At 52.8% G+C, this 13,299-nt stretch overlaps 1 protein-coding gene and 1 long non-coding RNA gene across 2 annotated transcripts; both read right to left on the bottom strand.

The window, feature by feature from the left end:
• Window positions 1–767: 767 nt before the first annotated feature.
• On the bottom strand, window positions 768–4,007 carry Edf1 (endothelial differentiation related factor 1). The gene is made up of 5 exons (XM_003473107.5): window positions 3,807–4,007; window positions 2,056–2,107; window positions 1,593–1,753; window positions 1,307–1,400; window positions 768–976 (listed from the first exon to the last, which is right to left on the bottom strand). The coding sequence occupies exons 1-5, from the start codon at window positions 3,882–3,884 to the stop codon at window positions 915–917; spliced, it is 447 nt and encodes a 148-aa protein (XP_003473155.1). The 5' UTR covers window positions 3,885–4,007; the 3' UTR covers window positions 768–914.
• A 3,349-nt stretch (window positions 4,008–7,356) lies between these two features.
• On the bottom strand, window positions 7,357–13,260 carry LOC134474978 (uncharacterized). The gene is made up of 2 exons (XR_010045952.1): window positions 11,833–13,260; window positions 7,357–7,761 (listed from the first exon to the last, which is right to left on the bottom strand). It is a non-coding gene; the product is annotated as an uncharacterized LOC134474978 (long non-coding RNA).
• Window positions 13,261–13,299: the final 39 nt, after the last annotated feature.

Raw genomic sequence — 13,299 nt, 5'->3', positions numbered from 1 at the left:
CTCTGTGTGTCTCAGTACAGCTCAGGAATGAGGGGAGACCCAAGGACCTCAGGTGACGATGCAGGCAGACCGAGCAAGGCAGCACAGGGGTATCTGGCAGACAGGGGAGCCACCTTCCCCACAGGCAGGACTGGGCCCAAGCCTGTGCGGGCACAAGTTGCACATGAGCGCACAGTCCCTGAGGGGCAACAAACTGCAGCTGGCAGACAGCGGTGTGCTGCCCAGGGTGAAGGTCCCAGCGTGTCCCTCAATGCCCCTGAGCAGATGACAGGGAGCCTGTGGGAAACGCTGCCCCTGTGTATGTGTGGACAGGACTAGGATCTTAAGGAAACAAGATTGCCCATCACCCCAGGTGCGGGTCCTGCAGTGCTGGCACACATGGCACCTGAGGGCTATCTCGGGGTGGGGCCACCCCACCTGAGGAGCCACCCTGGGCTCCAGCCTGTGCCATCAGCCCTGTGGAGGGTAGCAGGGATCACAGCCCCACACTGTGTCTGCAGGTGCCTCAAGGCTGGCTGATGCTGTAGTGTGGGTGACAGGGATATCCCTGAAGGCAGGTACCTACTGCCCTCCAAGGTGGCTCAGGGGCCACAGTAGGCACAAGAAGGGTGCGTTCCCCTACCCAGCCCTCACTGAAAGCCATCCCCTCCTGAGAGGTGGCCTTGCAACAGCCAGGCCTCACACCACTAGTGCTAGCAGCAGGTGGCACACACAGGTGTCCCAACCAGAGGGGCGGCAGGGCTGCAGGAAAGAGCCGGGACCCAGGCTTCACAAGGTTTCTCTTTGTTTGACAGCAGGTGGGTCGGCCACGGGCCTGACCTGTTCCGCAGGGCCATGCGTGGCCATGTCAGTGCTGGTGTCAGGGACCCAGCCAAGACGGCTCAGCCGGAACGCACTGTTTCGAGGCTTTGTGCTCATTTCGCCCGAGGGCCCTTCTCGATGGGCTTGCCGATGTCCTTGCCCCTGAGCTTGAGGCCTGAAAGAGGGTGGAGACCACTGACCACCCTGCAGACTGCCCACTGGCCCGAGAGCGCTCTCAGCCCTGGCCCGCTCCACCCCTCCCCCACACCCTCTGGCTCATTGGAAGGATGCTGCGGCCGGAGGAGCCCAGACTGAAGGGCCAGCACCAGGAGAGCTGAGCAAGCACTCTGGTCAGGGAAGGAACTTCAGGGGGCACTGTAGGAGTACACTGAGCCACATAGCCCTCGGTCTGAGTTCCTGAGAGCCCCAGAGTGCCTGAGAAGCCCAGTGTGGACAGAGTCCCAGCAGCCGCCTCTAGGGAGCAGGGACCACCTGGGACACTCACCGATGGCTCTCTCGATTTTGCCCAGAACCTGGTTATTTGGAATGGCCCGTCCGCTCTCATAGTCTGCAATGACTTGTGGCTTTTCGTTGATTTTCTGAAGAGAAGGTGTGTGTTAAACGTGCTGGGCTGGGGTCCCACCCAAAACAGCCATGTCTCAGGCCACAGCTGCTCTGACCTGGCTGCCTACAGGTCTCCGGCTACCAGGGCAAGGACAAGCTAAACACTCCCCTGCCATAGGTGGGTGCCCCCTGACCCCCTGCTACTGGCTTTCCAGGCCCAACCTCACCGTAGCCAAGTCCTTCTGCGTCAGCCCCTTGCTCTGCCGGCCCCGCTGGATCACTTTGCCCACTTCCAGGGTCACCCGATCATGGTGCAGCTCCTCTGTCTCCCGGTCCAGCTTGGCCGTGTTCTTGGTGATCGAGTGCTGCTTGTTCTGCCCAGCAGCCCCTGGAGATGGGAGCACACAGAGCAAGGGGTCTGCAGTTAATGTGAGAGAAAACAGTCAAGCAGCCACCTGGCCCACAGCTCGGCAAGCACTGTGACTGGGAGGCTAGGCTGCCCCAGGTCCCAGAGCCGATTCTCAGCTGAGGTGGTAGAGGATCTGGTCCTGCTGATCTCCACCACCAGAGCTGCGCCAAGGAGACCTTGCCACCTCCACATTCTTGGTCCCCACCCACACTCAAGCCAGACCACCCCATAGCACATCCCAGTTTGCAAAGGGAAACAGGACATTTCCTGTGTGTACCTACATTTTTTGGAGGTCTCCACATCTTCTCCCCGTCTCTGAGCAGCTAAGATGGCCTAGAAAATTAGAAAGTGGATTCTGATGAAAATTAGCTTTGGGGGGCTGGGGATTTAGCTCAGTGGCATAAGCACCGGCCTTGCAAGCAGGCAGTAGTGAGTTCGATCCCCAAGACCGATAAAAAGGAAAAAGACAAAAAAAAAAAAAAGAAAGAAAATTCGCTTTGGAAGCATTCAGCAGCTGATGCTGAGTGAGCAGGTCAGCACGCTGCTGAGAGTCCCAAACTGGCACCTGATAAAGCCCGTCCCTCTCTAGCCATGTCCAAAAATATGACATGAAAAATCCTAGAAATTAAAAATTTATCAATTTCAAATTACTGATTTTCTCAAATATGCCACACTGTCTTACTGTTGCCCACTGTGTCCTGCTCAGTATATGAGTCACATTCCCTCCACCTCCTGTGTCCCTTCACTTAGCAGCTAGTAGCAGTCAGGCCCTTATATTCAGGGAACCCTTACACCACTGTCCCGTCAGCATCAGACTCCCTGAACCTCACCAAACAGCATCATGCGGTCATCACAGCAAGGGTGACAGCACTGACTGAGGCCCCATTCACATCTGTCATGGTGTAGTGTCAAAACTATGCCATTCCGATATTCCTGTTCTCTTACAATGACTGTGACTAGCCCACAAACCAAACACTACTCCTGAAGTATACTAACAAAAAGACAGGTACGTAGGGCCCAGTGTGACCCATAGCTCTGGCATTCACTGAGATCAAGAAGAGCCTATGTCACTGGCCAGGCAACACACCATCAACTACTACCCACAAGCAGGGGCACCTCCACTTCCATGCTAAAATAGACTAAGGGCTTCTGGAGAGTCCGGGCCTCTTGACACAGACTCACAGGGCCACTGGCCTCCTGTGAAAGCAGGAGGAGACCTAGCACCGACCTGGCAGCCTCCTGCTCTTGCTCCTTCTCATATCTGGCTCCTAATGAGACAGAGATGACGTATCCCATGGAAGCCTGCGGTCTCCCTGGAAACAGGACCAACAGCAGTGATGCTCGGCTTCATGGTCACCGAGGATTAACAGACCGCTGATGTGTTTAACACCTTAGAGATGGGGTTGGGGACATTCTACCCAAGGCGCATGCAGGCTTTCGGGGCAGCTCATGTGACTCCGGCCTTGTAGCTATAAAGCTGCCCCCGAAAAGAGAATGAATTTTTTGGGCACAGCTGCTAAGTCTGGGCCGTTCATGAATGCCTGTCATCAGGGCCCCAGGCCTGGCCTGCGTTGGGTTTTGGACACCTGCCAGGGACGGGCCCCAGCCTTGGGGACTCCCAGATGCGGCCGCCTTCTGACCCAGGAGCAGAGTTCACCCGGGGCCGGACAGCGCCCTCCACAGCCCAGGAAGCACCCAGCGAGCTTGGTGGGCTGCGAACACGGCGGACGCTAACATAACATGCAGTGCACGCAAGGATCAGCCTCGGCGAGGGGACGGCCCTCCCCCTGCCCCCGGTTGCACCCCGCTTCACTCATTCCCACACCTGTCCCCACCCGGGCCTCGAATCCGCCCCGGTCGCCAGCCCCCAACCCTCGCCCAGTACCTGCCTTCTGCCCCAGCCCCTCCCCCGCCCGCTGTCGGGGTCCCCAAGGCGCCTGCCCCATGGTCCCCGTCATGGGCCTCTCTCCTCGTCCCCCGCCACCTGTGCCAAGGCCCCGCCCGGCCCAGTCGCCCCGTGCCGGCCAGGCACCTGCTTGGACTTGGCCTGTGCGGCCGTGGGGCCCTTCTTGCGCAGCACCGTCACGGTGTCCCAGTCGCTCTCGGCCATGGTGCAGCGGCGACGCTCCCTCGGCCGCTCCGGCAGCTGCTCGAGACCTGCCTCAGCGACGCGACGTCCCTTCGTCGCCTCTCCGCTTCCGGCGCTTGCGCCGCGGCACCGCCCGCGGTTCCCATTGGCCAGCAGGCTGAGGGACGGGTCCTTTTCCGGATGTAGGCCAATCCGCGGCCGTTCCAAAGAGACACGCCTGCCGCTGCGGGCTTCGTGGGGCGGGCGACGTTGGGCCGGTGCGGAGCAGGCCGCGGCCTGGGGGTGCAGAAAAGTGGAGTGCGGGGGAGGAGTGCGGGGTGGGGGTGCGGTTTGGGGAAAGAGAAGAGGGGTGAGAGGAAGAAAGAGGTTCAATGACAGGAGGAGTGCGAGGACTGGGGCTCGGCGACCCTCCACCACTGAGCTGTATCCCTAACACGTTACCGTACAGCATCCGTGTGTACATCATACAATGCTTCTGTAACGTTTAAAAATAACTATAATAAAGGATCAGTTACAAAAAATGTAAATGGCCACTAGCATCACAGAATTCAGAAAAATAACATATGAATTAATTGTGAGATGTCTCGTCTTTTTCTTTCCTTTTTTTTTTTTTTTTGTCTTTTTGAGACAGGGTCTTGCTATGCAGTTCAGGCTGGCCTTCAGCTCGCTTTGTAGCCCAGGCTGACCTCGAACTCACAACGATCCTCCTGCCTCAGTCAGTACTGACGTGGGCTTGGGTAAAATTCAAGGATTCCCACTAATGAGAGTATGGTTTGCAAACTCTGCCACAGGTTTCTGTTCCACAATTGCAGTCCTGATGAGTGCAGTATCATTTTAGAAGAAAATAGGTTCTCCAAGCTGGGTGTGGTGGTGGGTGCCTTTGATCCCAGCACTTGGGAGGCTGAAACAGGAGAATCACCGAGTCTGAGGTAAACCTGAGCTTCATAGTGAGACCCTATCTCAATAAAACAATACAAGGGGTTGAATGGAAGGTAGGTGTTATGGTTTGATAACTAGTGGTCAACTTAATGCCAGCTGGATTACATCAGCATGCATTGAGAGAAGATGCTCCACCTGAGAAGGATTGCCAGGATAAATAGGTGAAGAAGAAGAGAGGTGTGGAGAGGGATTGAGGCGTTATGGAGGCATTGTTGGTTCTCCTACGAGTTGCTGTCTGAGCTGTTGGTTCTCCTGGAGAAGCTTTGGTCTTCACATCGAGCATTGCTTCCTGGCTCCGGAGGGGAAGACATGTGCTGCCTGGTCTCCAGGATGAACTCATCACGCTGCTTCCTGGCCCGTACCCGATTGTGCTTGTGGTCCGAGTAGCTCGGGGCCTCTGTGTCGCTGGGGACAGCTGTGGTGCCTTTCAGGACAGCCCTGCTCTTTGTTGTGAGTGTGACTTCTCGGCTCCAGTGTAGAACCCTCATCCACTAGCACAGCTCCTTCATTCTGCTGGCATAGACTTTCTGGCTTCCACCGCTGACCCTTGGGTCTTCCCGGCACAAATCCGTAAAAGAGACTGGCATGAGTCCTTCTTGTGGGCTCTGGACTTCCAGTTGGACTCGTGGAGGCATTGTCCTGAGCTCTAGGTTTTTATCTGGACTCATGTGGGACATTGCCGTGGGGTTTAGACTCTTGACTAATTAATCTATGTCATTGGTGTTGCGGATAGATTTCCTACATTCTCCTGTGTTAACTTCCGGTGACCATTATAAAAATATTATAAACTCCATGTCCTGATCTGAATTGTTCTCTGTGTACAACCCCTGACTACAACAGTAGGGGAATGGACAAAAGAATCACGTTGTATCAGTACAGGTATGACTTCTCTATGACGAACAACAAACCCTACCACAGAGGTTCCTTATCTCTCTTTCTGTATCTCAGTTGCCCTCTCTTCTATTTTCTCTTTCCCCAGAGTCTCACTATATAGTCCAGGCTGACCTTGAACTCAATGTAGCCCATACTAGCCTGAACCTCATGGTGATCCTCCTGCCTCAACTGCCAGAGTCCAGGATTCCAGGCATGCACCAGCACACCTGGCTTTCTTTCTTTTTAATGTGGTACTGGGGATGGAACCCAGGGCCTTCACACTGGACTACACTCCTAACCATTTTGTTTTAATTAATTTTCATACCAGGGATCAAATTCATGACCTTGCACATACCAGGCAGGCACTATGCCACTGAGCTAAATCCCCAGCCCCTTAAAATTTTTTTTTTGTCTTTTTGAGAGCGTCTCTCTATGCAGTTCAAGCTGTCCTTGAGCTCACTTTGTAGCCCAGGCTGGTCTCGAACTCGCAACGATCCTCCTGCCTCACCCTCCCAAGTGCTGGAATTACAAGCGTGAGTCACCATGCCCGGCTTAAATTTTATTTTGAGACAAGATCTCACTAAGTCACTAAATTGCCCAGATTAGGCTTGAACTCATGATCTTCCAGCCTCAGCCTCCCAAGCGCTGGGATTCCCAGCATGCATCACCACACGCAGTGAGCACAGAGAATATCTAATCTTCCCACATAAAAGACAAAGGCTGAGGTGCACTGAATCCAAATGTGACCACTGCATGTTGTGCCTACACAGGCAAATGTCACATTGTATCCCTAGAGGCATGTACAACTATTATGTGACAAAAAGTAATTTTAAGACAACCTGGGTGTGGTGGTGCAGGCTGTGATTCTGGCTATTTGGGAGGCTGAGGCAAGAGGATTGTAAGGCTGAGCACAAGTTTAGGAAGACTCTTTCTCAAAATAAGATTTAAAAAAGCCTGGAGGTGTGGCTCAGAGGACGTACACTTGGCTGGTGAGCCACAGGTCCTAGATTCAACCCCTAAGTGGGAAAGGAGGCGTGGCATCGTGAGGAGACTGGGACCTCCCCTGCAGCGTGCTGTTCCTGCCTCAGGGTCCAGGTATCTGCATGAGGCTGGCCCAGGGACTGAGACTCTCCCCATCCCTGGCCCTTGTGGCTCCTCCTTTGCCCTGGGCCAGCCTGGGCAGGTGTAGCATATCCCTGTGGCCCTCAGACATGTTGATGGTGAGTTTTCAGCAAGCCTCTGTTGTGTTAGGGCTGGGCTGATTTCTACATGAAGAATCATGGGTTGGAAACTTTTGGCTTCCCGAACTCAGACCCACTATCCTGTCTCCTCACATCCAGACGGCAGTGGAAGCCTCACACCCCTCTGATCAGTGCTGATGTCCAAACCTCTTTTGGGGCCTCCCTACCTGGGCACATCTGGAACCCTCACCTCGGCTCAGTGCTCTGCATCTTCAGGAGCTTGTGTGGCTTTTTCCTCTGGCCTCTGCTACATGGCATTTGAGACCCTCTTGGCTCTGGAAAATGGCACCTCTCCATTTGGGGTCTATTCACTTGTGCTACTTTGCTAATTCCTTCTCCTCTGCTCCTCTTTGAATGTATTCCTATTGGGGTCTGTGCCCAGATCCCCAATCTCCCAAATGAGTGCATGGGGAAGGCCCAAAAAAATCAGACAAGTGGTATGATCTTTAGGGCTCCAGAAGGACCAAAACCCTCTGCAGAGTTTGTAACTCTGGTGGCTGAGACAGATAGTGCCTCTGGGCAGCCCATATTTATTCAAAGAAAGGGGTTAGAGTGGAAAATGCAGGAAACCTGAGCAGAACCTTGGGAGGAGTTCAAGGACCTCTCCAAGCAAAACATGACACTAATTAAGAAATTCCTAGAAGAAAGTTTCCAGGTGGCCTTAGCTGTGGCCTATCTTGCCCCTGCAGGCATCTCAGTTCAGCCATGCCTGGGCCATGCCACAGCCCTGCACGTGTATTCAGCTTCAACAGCTCCACCAGTCGGGCTCCCACTGGTTTTAGGTGGATGCAGAATCCAAGAATTACAGGGTCAGGAAAGCTTCCACACGGAGTTCAGAAAAAGACCTGAAAGGTCAATCAGTGTGCTCTTGAGAGGACAATGCATAAAACTGTGAAACCAAAGATTCAGTAGAGTACCCCAAAGGATAGAAAAGCCAGGAATGTATATCATCCAAGTAAAGCTGCAAGGGATGAGCAAAGACAGAAGCCACGGAAGCTACAGCTACTGGCAGTGCTGCAGGAGTAAAGCCACCCAAGCCCTTTGGGTTCATATCTTACCACAGATTGCCTGAGATACCAGACATGGAGCTACGGCACTTAATGTTTGCCCTGCTGGATTTTGGCTCTTCTTTTTTATTCCTCTATTTGTACCTTTTGGAATGTAACATCTATCTTGTGGCATTGTATTTGGAAATGTTTAGCTTTGTTTTAAGTGATTGCAGCTAAGAAATTGTCTTAAAGGTCAGAGAGGACTCTGGGCTTGAACTCTTCGGCAATGCTGAAGCTGTTAGGACTTTGGCAGCTCTCAGACATGGACTAACTGTGCTTTCTCTCCCCTTTCTCCCTCCCCTTCTGCTTCTCTTTTATGACAGTCTCACGATGTAGTTCAGGCTGACCTTGAAGTAGCCCAAGCTGGCCTCAAACAGCAATTCTCTTCCTCTGCCTCTTGAGTGGCAGGAATTACAGGAATGAGCCACCATGCCCAGCTAAATGCCTTTCTATAAAGGGACATACATGAATCTCCTGGGGGTCAGGAGTGGAGGGTTAAGGGTTGTATCTAGATGATGTCTCCTCAGAGCCTTATGAGGTCAAAGACAGGGCTTTTGGAAGCTGGGTGGATCTAGAGTGTATGAGTATGGATTAAGGCCACCTGGTACTAATTTAGTCCACTGGTTTGGCATAGTTCTGGCTGTGGATCATGGGAAGGCCTATCCTGGTGTGGGTGGCACCACCCAAAAGGGTGGTAGCCCAGAAAGGATAAAAGGGAAAGGGAGGCCTGCATCAGTGCTGTTTCCTGGCCACTGCTGCTTCCTGCCCACCATGCCACAGACTTTCTCCTTGGAGATGACTGTCTGCCCTGCCCTGGAGCCAGCTAACTATAGACTGAAACCTCTACAAACTGTGAACTGAAATAACCCTTTCTGCCTTTAACTTATGGGTGTTGGACATTTTGTCTCAGGAACAGGAAAGTAAGACAGATTATGGTTATTTTCTCTCTTTTTGGTGGGGGGCACCAGGGTTTGAACTCAGGACCTCAGGCTTGCAAGACAGGCGCTTACGCAGCTGAGCCAAACCCTCAGCCCTATTTTTTCTCTTTTTAAATTCCTTTATTTTTGGTAGGCTGTGGAGGTGCACACCTGTAACCCCAGCACTTGGGCAGCTGAGGCAGGAGAATTGTTCAGCGTATGAGGCCAGCCTGGACTACAAAGTGAGTTCAAAGCCAGCCTGAATTGCACAGTGAGACTCTGTCTCAAAAAGACAATAAACAAACAAACTTATTTTCTATGTTGGGAATATTTTCTCAATGATTTAACTACATCTTCAAGTTTGTTATCACATTTTTGATTCTAGGGCCTTATATTCTACATGTTTTCTCTTCAAATTTTCTTTTAAGAAATGGGAATCTGGGGGCTGGGGATTTAGCTCAGCGGCATAAGCACCTGCCTTGCAAGCAGGCGGTCGAGAGTTTGATCCCCAGTACCGATTTAAAAAAAAGAAAGAAAGAAAGAAAGAAAGAAATAGGAATCTCTCTAGATGGTCTGGCAGACCCCAAGCTCCCAGGCTCAGATGATTCTCTTGCTTTAGTCCCCTGAGTGGCTGGCGGCGCTCCCTGTATCTTGTTTTCACAGTGCTGAATCCTACAGCTGGCCTCTGCAGACCTTGGGACAGCATTTCTTTCGGGAGCCTGGGCAGTCCAGGAAGTAGGTGGCAGCTGTGTGCCCAGCCATCGTCCCAGTCCCCAGGAGCGAGATGCTGCCTCTGCGCATCTCCTGCTCAGGCTGGATGCTGGTCTGGCCCATGGCAGGGACTGAGCCTACGGTCTTTGTGGTTACATCTGCCTTGTGTCATCTCCCTCAGTTGTCTCACTAGGCCGGCAGGAGCCTGGCACCTGTACCGCCTTCCACTTGTTTGACCTGCTTCCATTGAAACCCAGAGGGTGATCCGCGAGGGGTATAAAGTCGCAGGGTCCCTTGGACATTCAAGTGCCTGCGCTTGTCCCCTAGGGCTCATGAGCCTCAGCGATGTCACTGACATAGTGACCTTGCACTCTGGTCACACAATTCACCCAGCCTATGTCCCCTCTGTCCTGTGGTGACCCCAGCTACATCCATTTGAGGAAACTGCCACAGGTTGGAGCAGTGCTTATTTTAATAATAGGTCTGGGAGCTCTCTGGGTCTTCATGTGTCTCAGGCCAAGTCTGACAGCTGCTAGGATTAGTCAGAATCACTTTCTAGAATGTTCTGTGATATGGAAACATCCTGAATTGTCATCAGACACTGTACCCCAGGTCTGAGGTCCTCCCTAACCACATATGTGGCTTCAGTGAAGTAATATTTCAAAATTCAGTTTATGCAAGTTAGGCATGCTGGTGCATACCTGTAATCCCAGCACTTAAGAGACTGAGGCAGGAGGATTGCCATGAGTTCGAAGCCAGCCTTAACCAAATAGTGAAAGCCTGCCTCTAAAAAAAGACCAACCCCCCACCCCCTCAGTTTAATAAAAAGCATTCCTTGGCCAAGTGGGATGAAAAGATAAATATGGTGATCCATCTGTCAAACCACAGAATGAGAAAAGATCAGTTTTTTTTCCCCTGTGGTACCAGGGATCAAACTCACAACCTTGCATTTGCCAAGCAGGTGCTTATGCCACTAAGGTAAATCCCCAGCCCTTAGAAAAAGATCAATTTTGACAAAGTCATTGTCAAATTTGCAAATGCTGAAACTCAGAAACAGAAACTTGACTACCAAGTAATGTTTTTGATTCTAAAAAGCCGCACATTAATACAAATACATTCTCCTGTGTGTGTATACAAATACATTCTCCTAAGTTATCCAGGCCCTCATTCAAACATGATCCTCCTACCTTAGCCTCCTAGACTGCTGAGATTTCAGATATGTGAACCATGCTAGGCTCCTCTTGTTTTTGGAGAAGTTCACTGATGTAATGAATGCTTTGCTCCACTGCTCTTCTTTCTTTGTTGTCCTGTGTTTGAGTCCCTGGTGGGATTGTGTAGTGGCTCTGGGAGGTGACATATTGGCCAAGTACGCCAGGCTTCTCACTAGCTTCAGACCAATGTGGGTGGGCAGAGCTAGGTGGAGGGCAGAGGGCATGCCCTGGACGGGCCTTGGTCTGAGGAAACAGTGAGAACCAGGCACAAGTGGCAGAGTCAGAGGCCCCGGATCACAGCTGAAAGAGCTGAAAGGTGGGACCTAGCAGGGAAGGGTGCCTGTGGGCCAGGGATACCCAGTTGCCATGGGTATCTTAGGTCACCAAGACCATCTCAGGTATCAGGTCAGGGTGATACTGCTGTGCACCTGCCTGGCAGCTCGTCAGGAGGCAGAATCTGTGCCCTGTTAAGCTAGGACCAGGACAGCAATTACTGTATGAGCCAACAGGTGGCACAAGGCAATGAAGCTCCTGGAGACCAGAGAGCTCTGAGCCACCCCAGCTAGTTAGCAAGGTTGTCAGAAGGGGTCCTGGAGGAGGCTGGGTGGGCTGCCACACCTGAGCAGTTCACATCCCAGGAAAGCTTCCACTGCAGGAGTGCGTGCATGTGTGTGTGTGTGTGTGTGTGTGTGTGTGTGTGTGTGTGTGTGCTGAAGACTGAATCAGGGCCTTTGCACTAAACTAGATCCTCAACCCTTTTTAAATTTTGAGGTAGGGTTTTGCTAAATTGCCCAAGTTGAGCCTGAACTTGGAATCTCCTGCTTCAGTGTCCTAGAGTGCTGGTATTACAGGCATGCACCACCACACCCAACTTCCACACAGTCTCAAAGAGACATTGGTTATAGGGAGCAGGAATCCCAGGCCACCAGCCAGATGGCTGCTTCATCCTAAGACCCCAAGAGCTGAAGTGGGCCAGGTGTGGTAGGGAGAGGTGGCCCTTGTGCTGAAGGGGACAGGTGGGACTTTACCTCCCATTCACAGCTTGCTGGTGCGGGGAATCTGGGCCATCGATGCAGAGGTCAAGCTGTCCAGGGGTCAGCTACCTGCCTGGAGGAAGCTCAGGCAGTGTGAGGCACTGGCAGTTGTCTTCTCCCTGGTGGATAGGGCCTCCCAGCCAAGTCAACAGGGCTGGCCTTCACCAGGGCATTTGCTCCAACTTCACTCAGGCCCACAGCCCTCTTCAGGATTCCTCAGGTCAGAACAGTCATCATCCTGAGGCTTACAGGAAAGGTAGCCATGTTCTCACCTCCCACCTCCAGGCTACAGAGATCTCAGGAAGTGGGAGGGTCTTGGTGGCTGCTGGCTGGAGTGTTGTATGAGTTTTGCTTTCCATTTGGCAGGAAGGAATGCAGGTGGGAATCCCCTGAGCTGCCTAGGACCTACAGCGAATCTCTTTCTTCTAAGCCAGAGAGGTAGGTGAGTCTCCAGAGCAGGGATGTCACCTGATTCCCACCCAGGGACTTCTGACCTCTCCCCCTGGTCTCAGCTTTGCATGCATTGGTCATCAGAAAAGCAAAAAAGGTGTAAGAAGACAAACCGAAAGCAGGAAAGTCTAAAATAAATGCCAGTTTGATGACAGCGCTGGGCAAGTACATTGAAACAGCCTGAAACGGGACAGGTCTGTCCCTGAGGCCCTGGGGGCCGTGGGCGCTTGACTGTTGAAGTGAAATCTGGATGTGGATGGCACTGAGGGGGTCTTGCATCCAGCTTTTCTGGTGGACTTGGTGGACTTGGTGTATGACACTTCGGCGGGGAAGGGATGCTGCTAGCTCAATGGCTTTCCCATTAAATACTAACGGAGTGGGACTGGGTTCTCCGTATCCCTTCGGGCCTGCAGGATGCAGCCACCTAAGAGTCGTTGGCTTCTGGGCTTGGCTGAGACTTCCCTGACCCTGCAAGAGGAGACCCAGAACTGGCAGCCTCAAAGACGCCCGGTGACCCCCTAAGTTCCAGGGTACAGGGAAGCTTGCTGTTATATTCCAGGAGCGGGGGTTTCAGGCAGCATCTTCTGTTCGTGCGCATTCCCAAAGCTTCGGGGTCCCCTGCTGGGGGGAGGCGGGGTCCATGGCCTTACCTCTGAGTCTTCCGCCCTGCAGAGTGGGGGCCGTTCAGGTTCATCGGGCAGTGCAAGAGATGAGTGTGCGCGGAGTATTTGGCCAAGCCCGTGACCCGTGAGACACTCACTGTGATTCCCGTCCGCGCCGGGCAGATGCCCTTCTAGACGTCCTCATTTGCGTGCTCCATGTTTCCACGGCTAGGGAGGCCAGAGGATTGGGCGGTAAAAGTCACACAACATAAGTCAACACTGAAACCTTTACAAGTGTACAGCCACTCGCTTTCAGACTTCTCGAACACCCGAAAGGTCCGCGAGGACTTGCTCTGGCGGGAGGTGGGGGTGGGGTGGGGAACCGAAGCTTAAGTAGCCACGCCGCGGC

The sequence above is a fragment of the Cavia porcellus genome, unplaced genomic scaffold, assembly GCF_034190915.1.
Source record: "Cavia porcellus strain 051 isolate PalLab524CR breed Dunkin Hartley unplaced genomic scaffold, mCavPor4.1 scaffold_49, whole genome shotgun sequence".
Classification (NCBI taxonomy): domain Eukaryota; kingdom Metazoa; phylum Chordata; class Mammalia; order Rodentia; family Caviidae; genus Cavia; species Cavia porcellus.
Note: the sequence above shows the minus strand (reverse complement) of the source record. Positions and strands in the feature narration are given on the sequence as shown.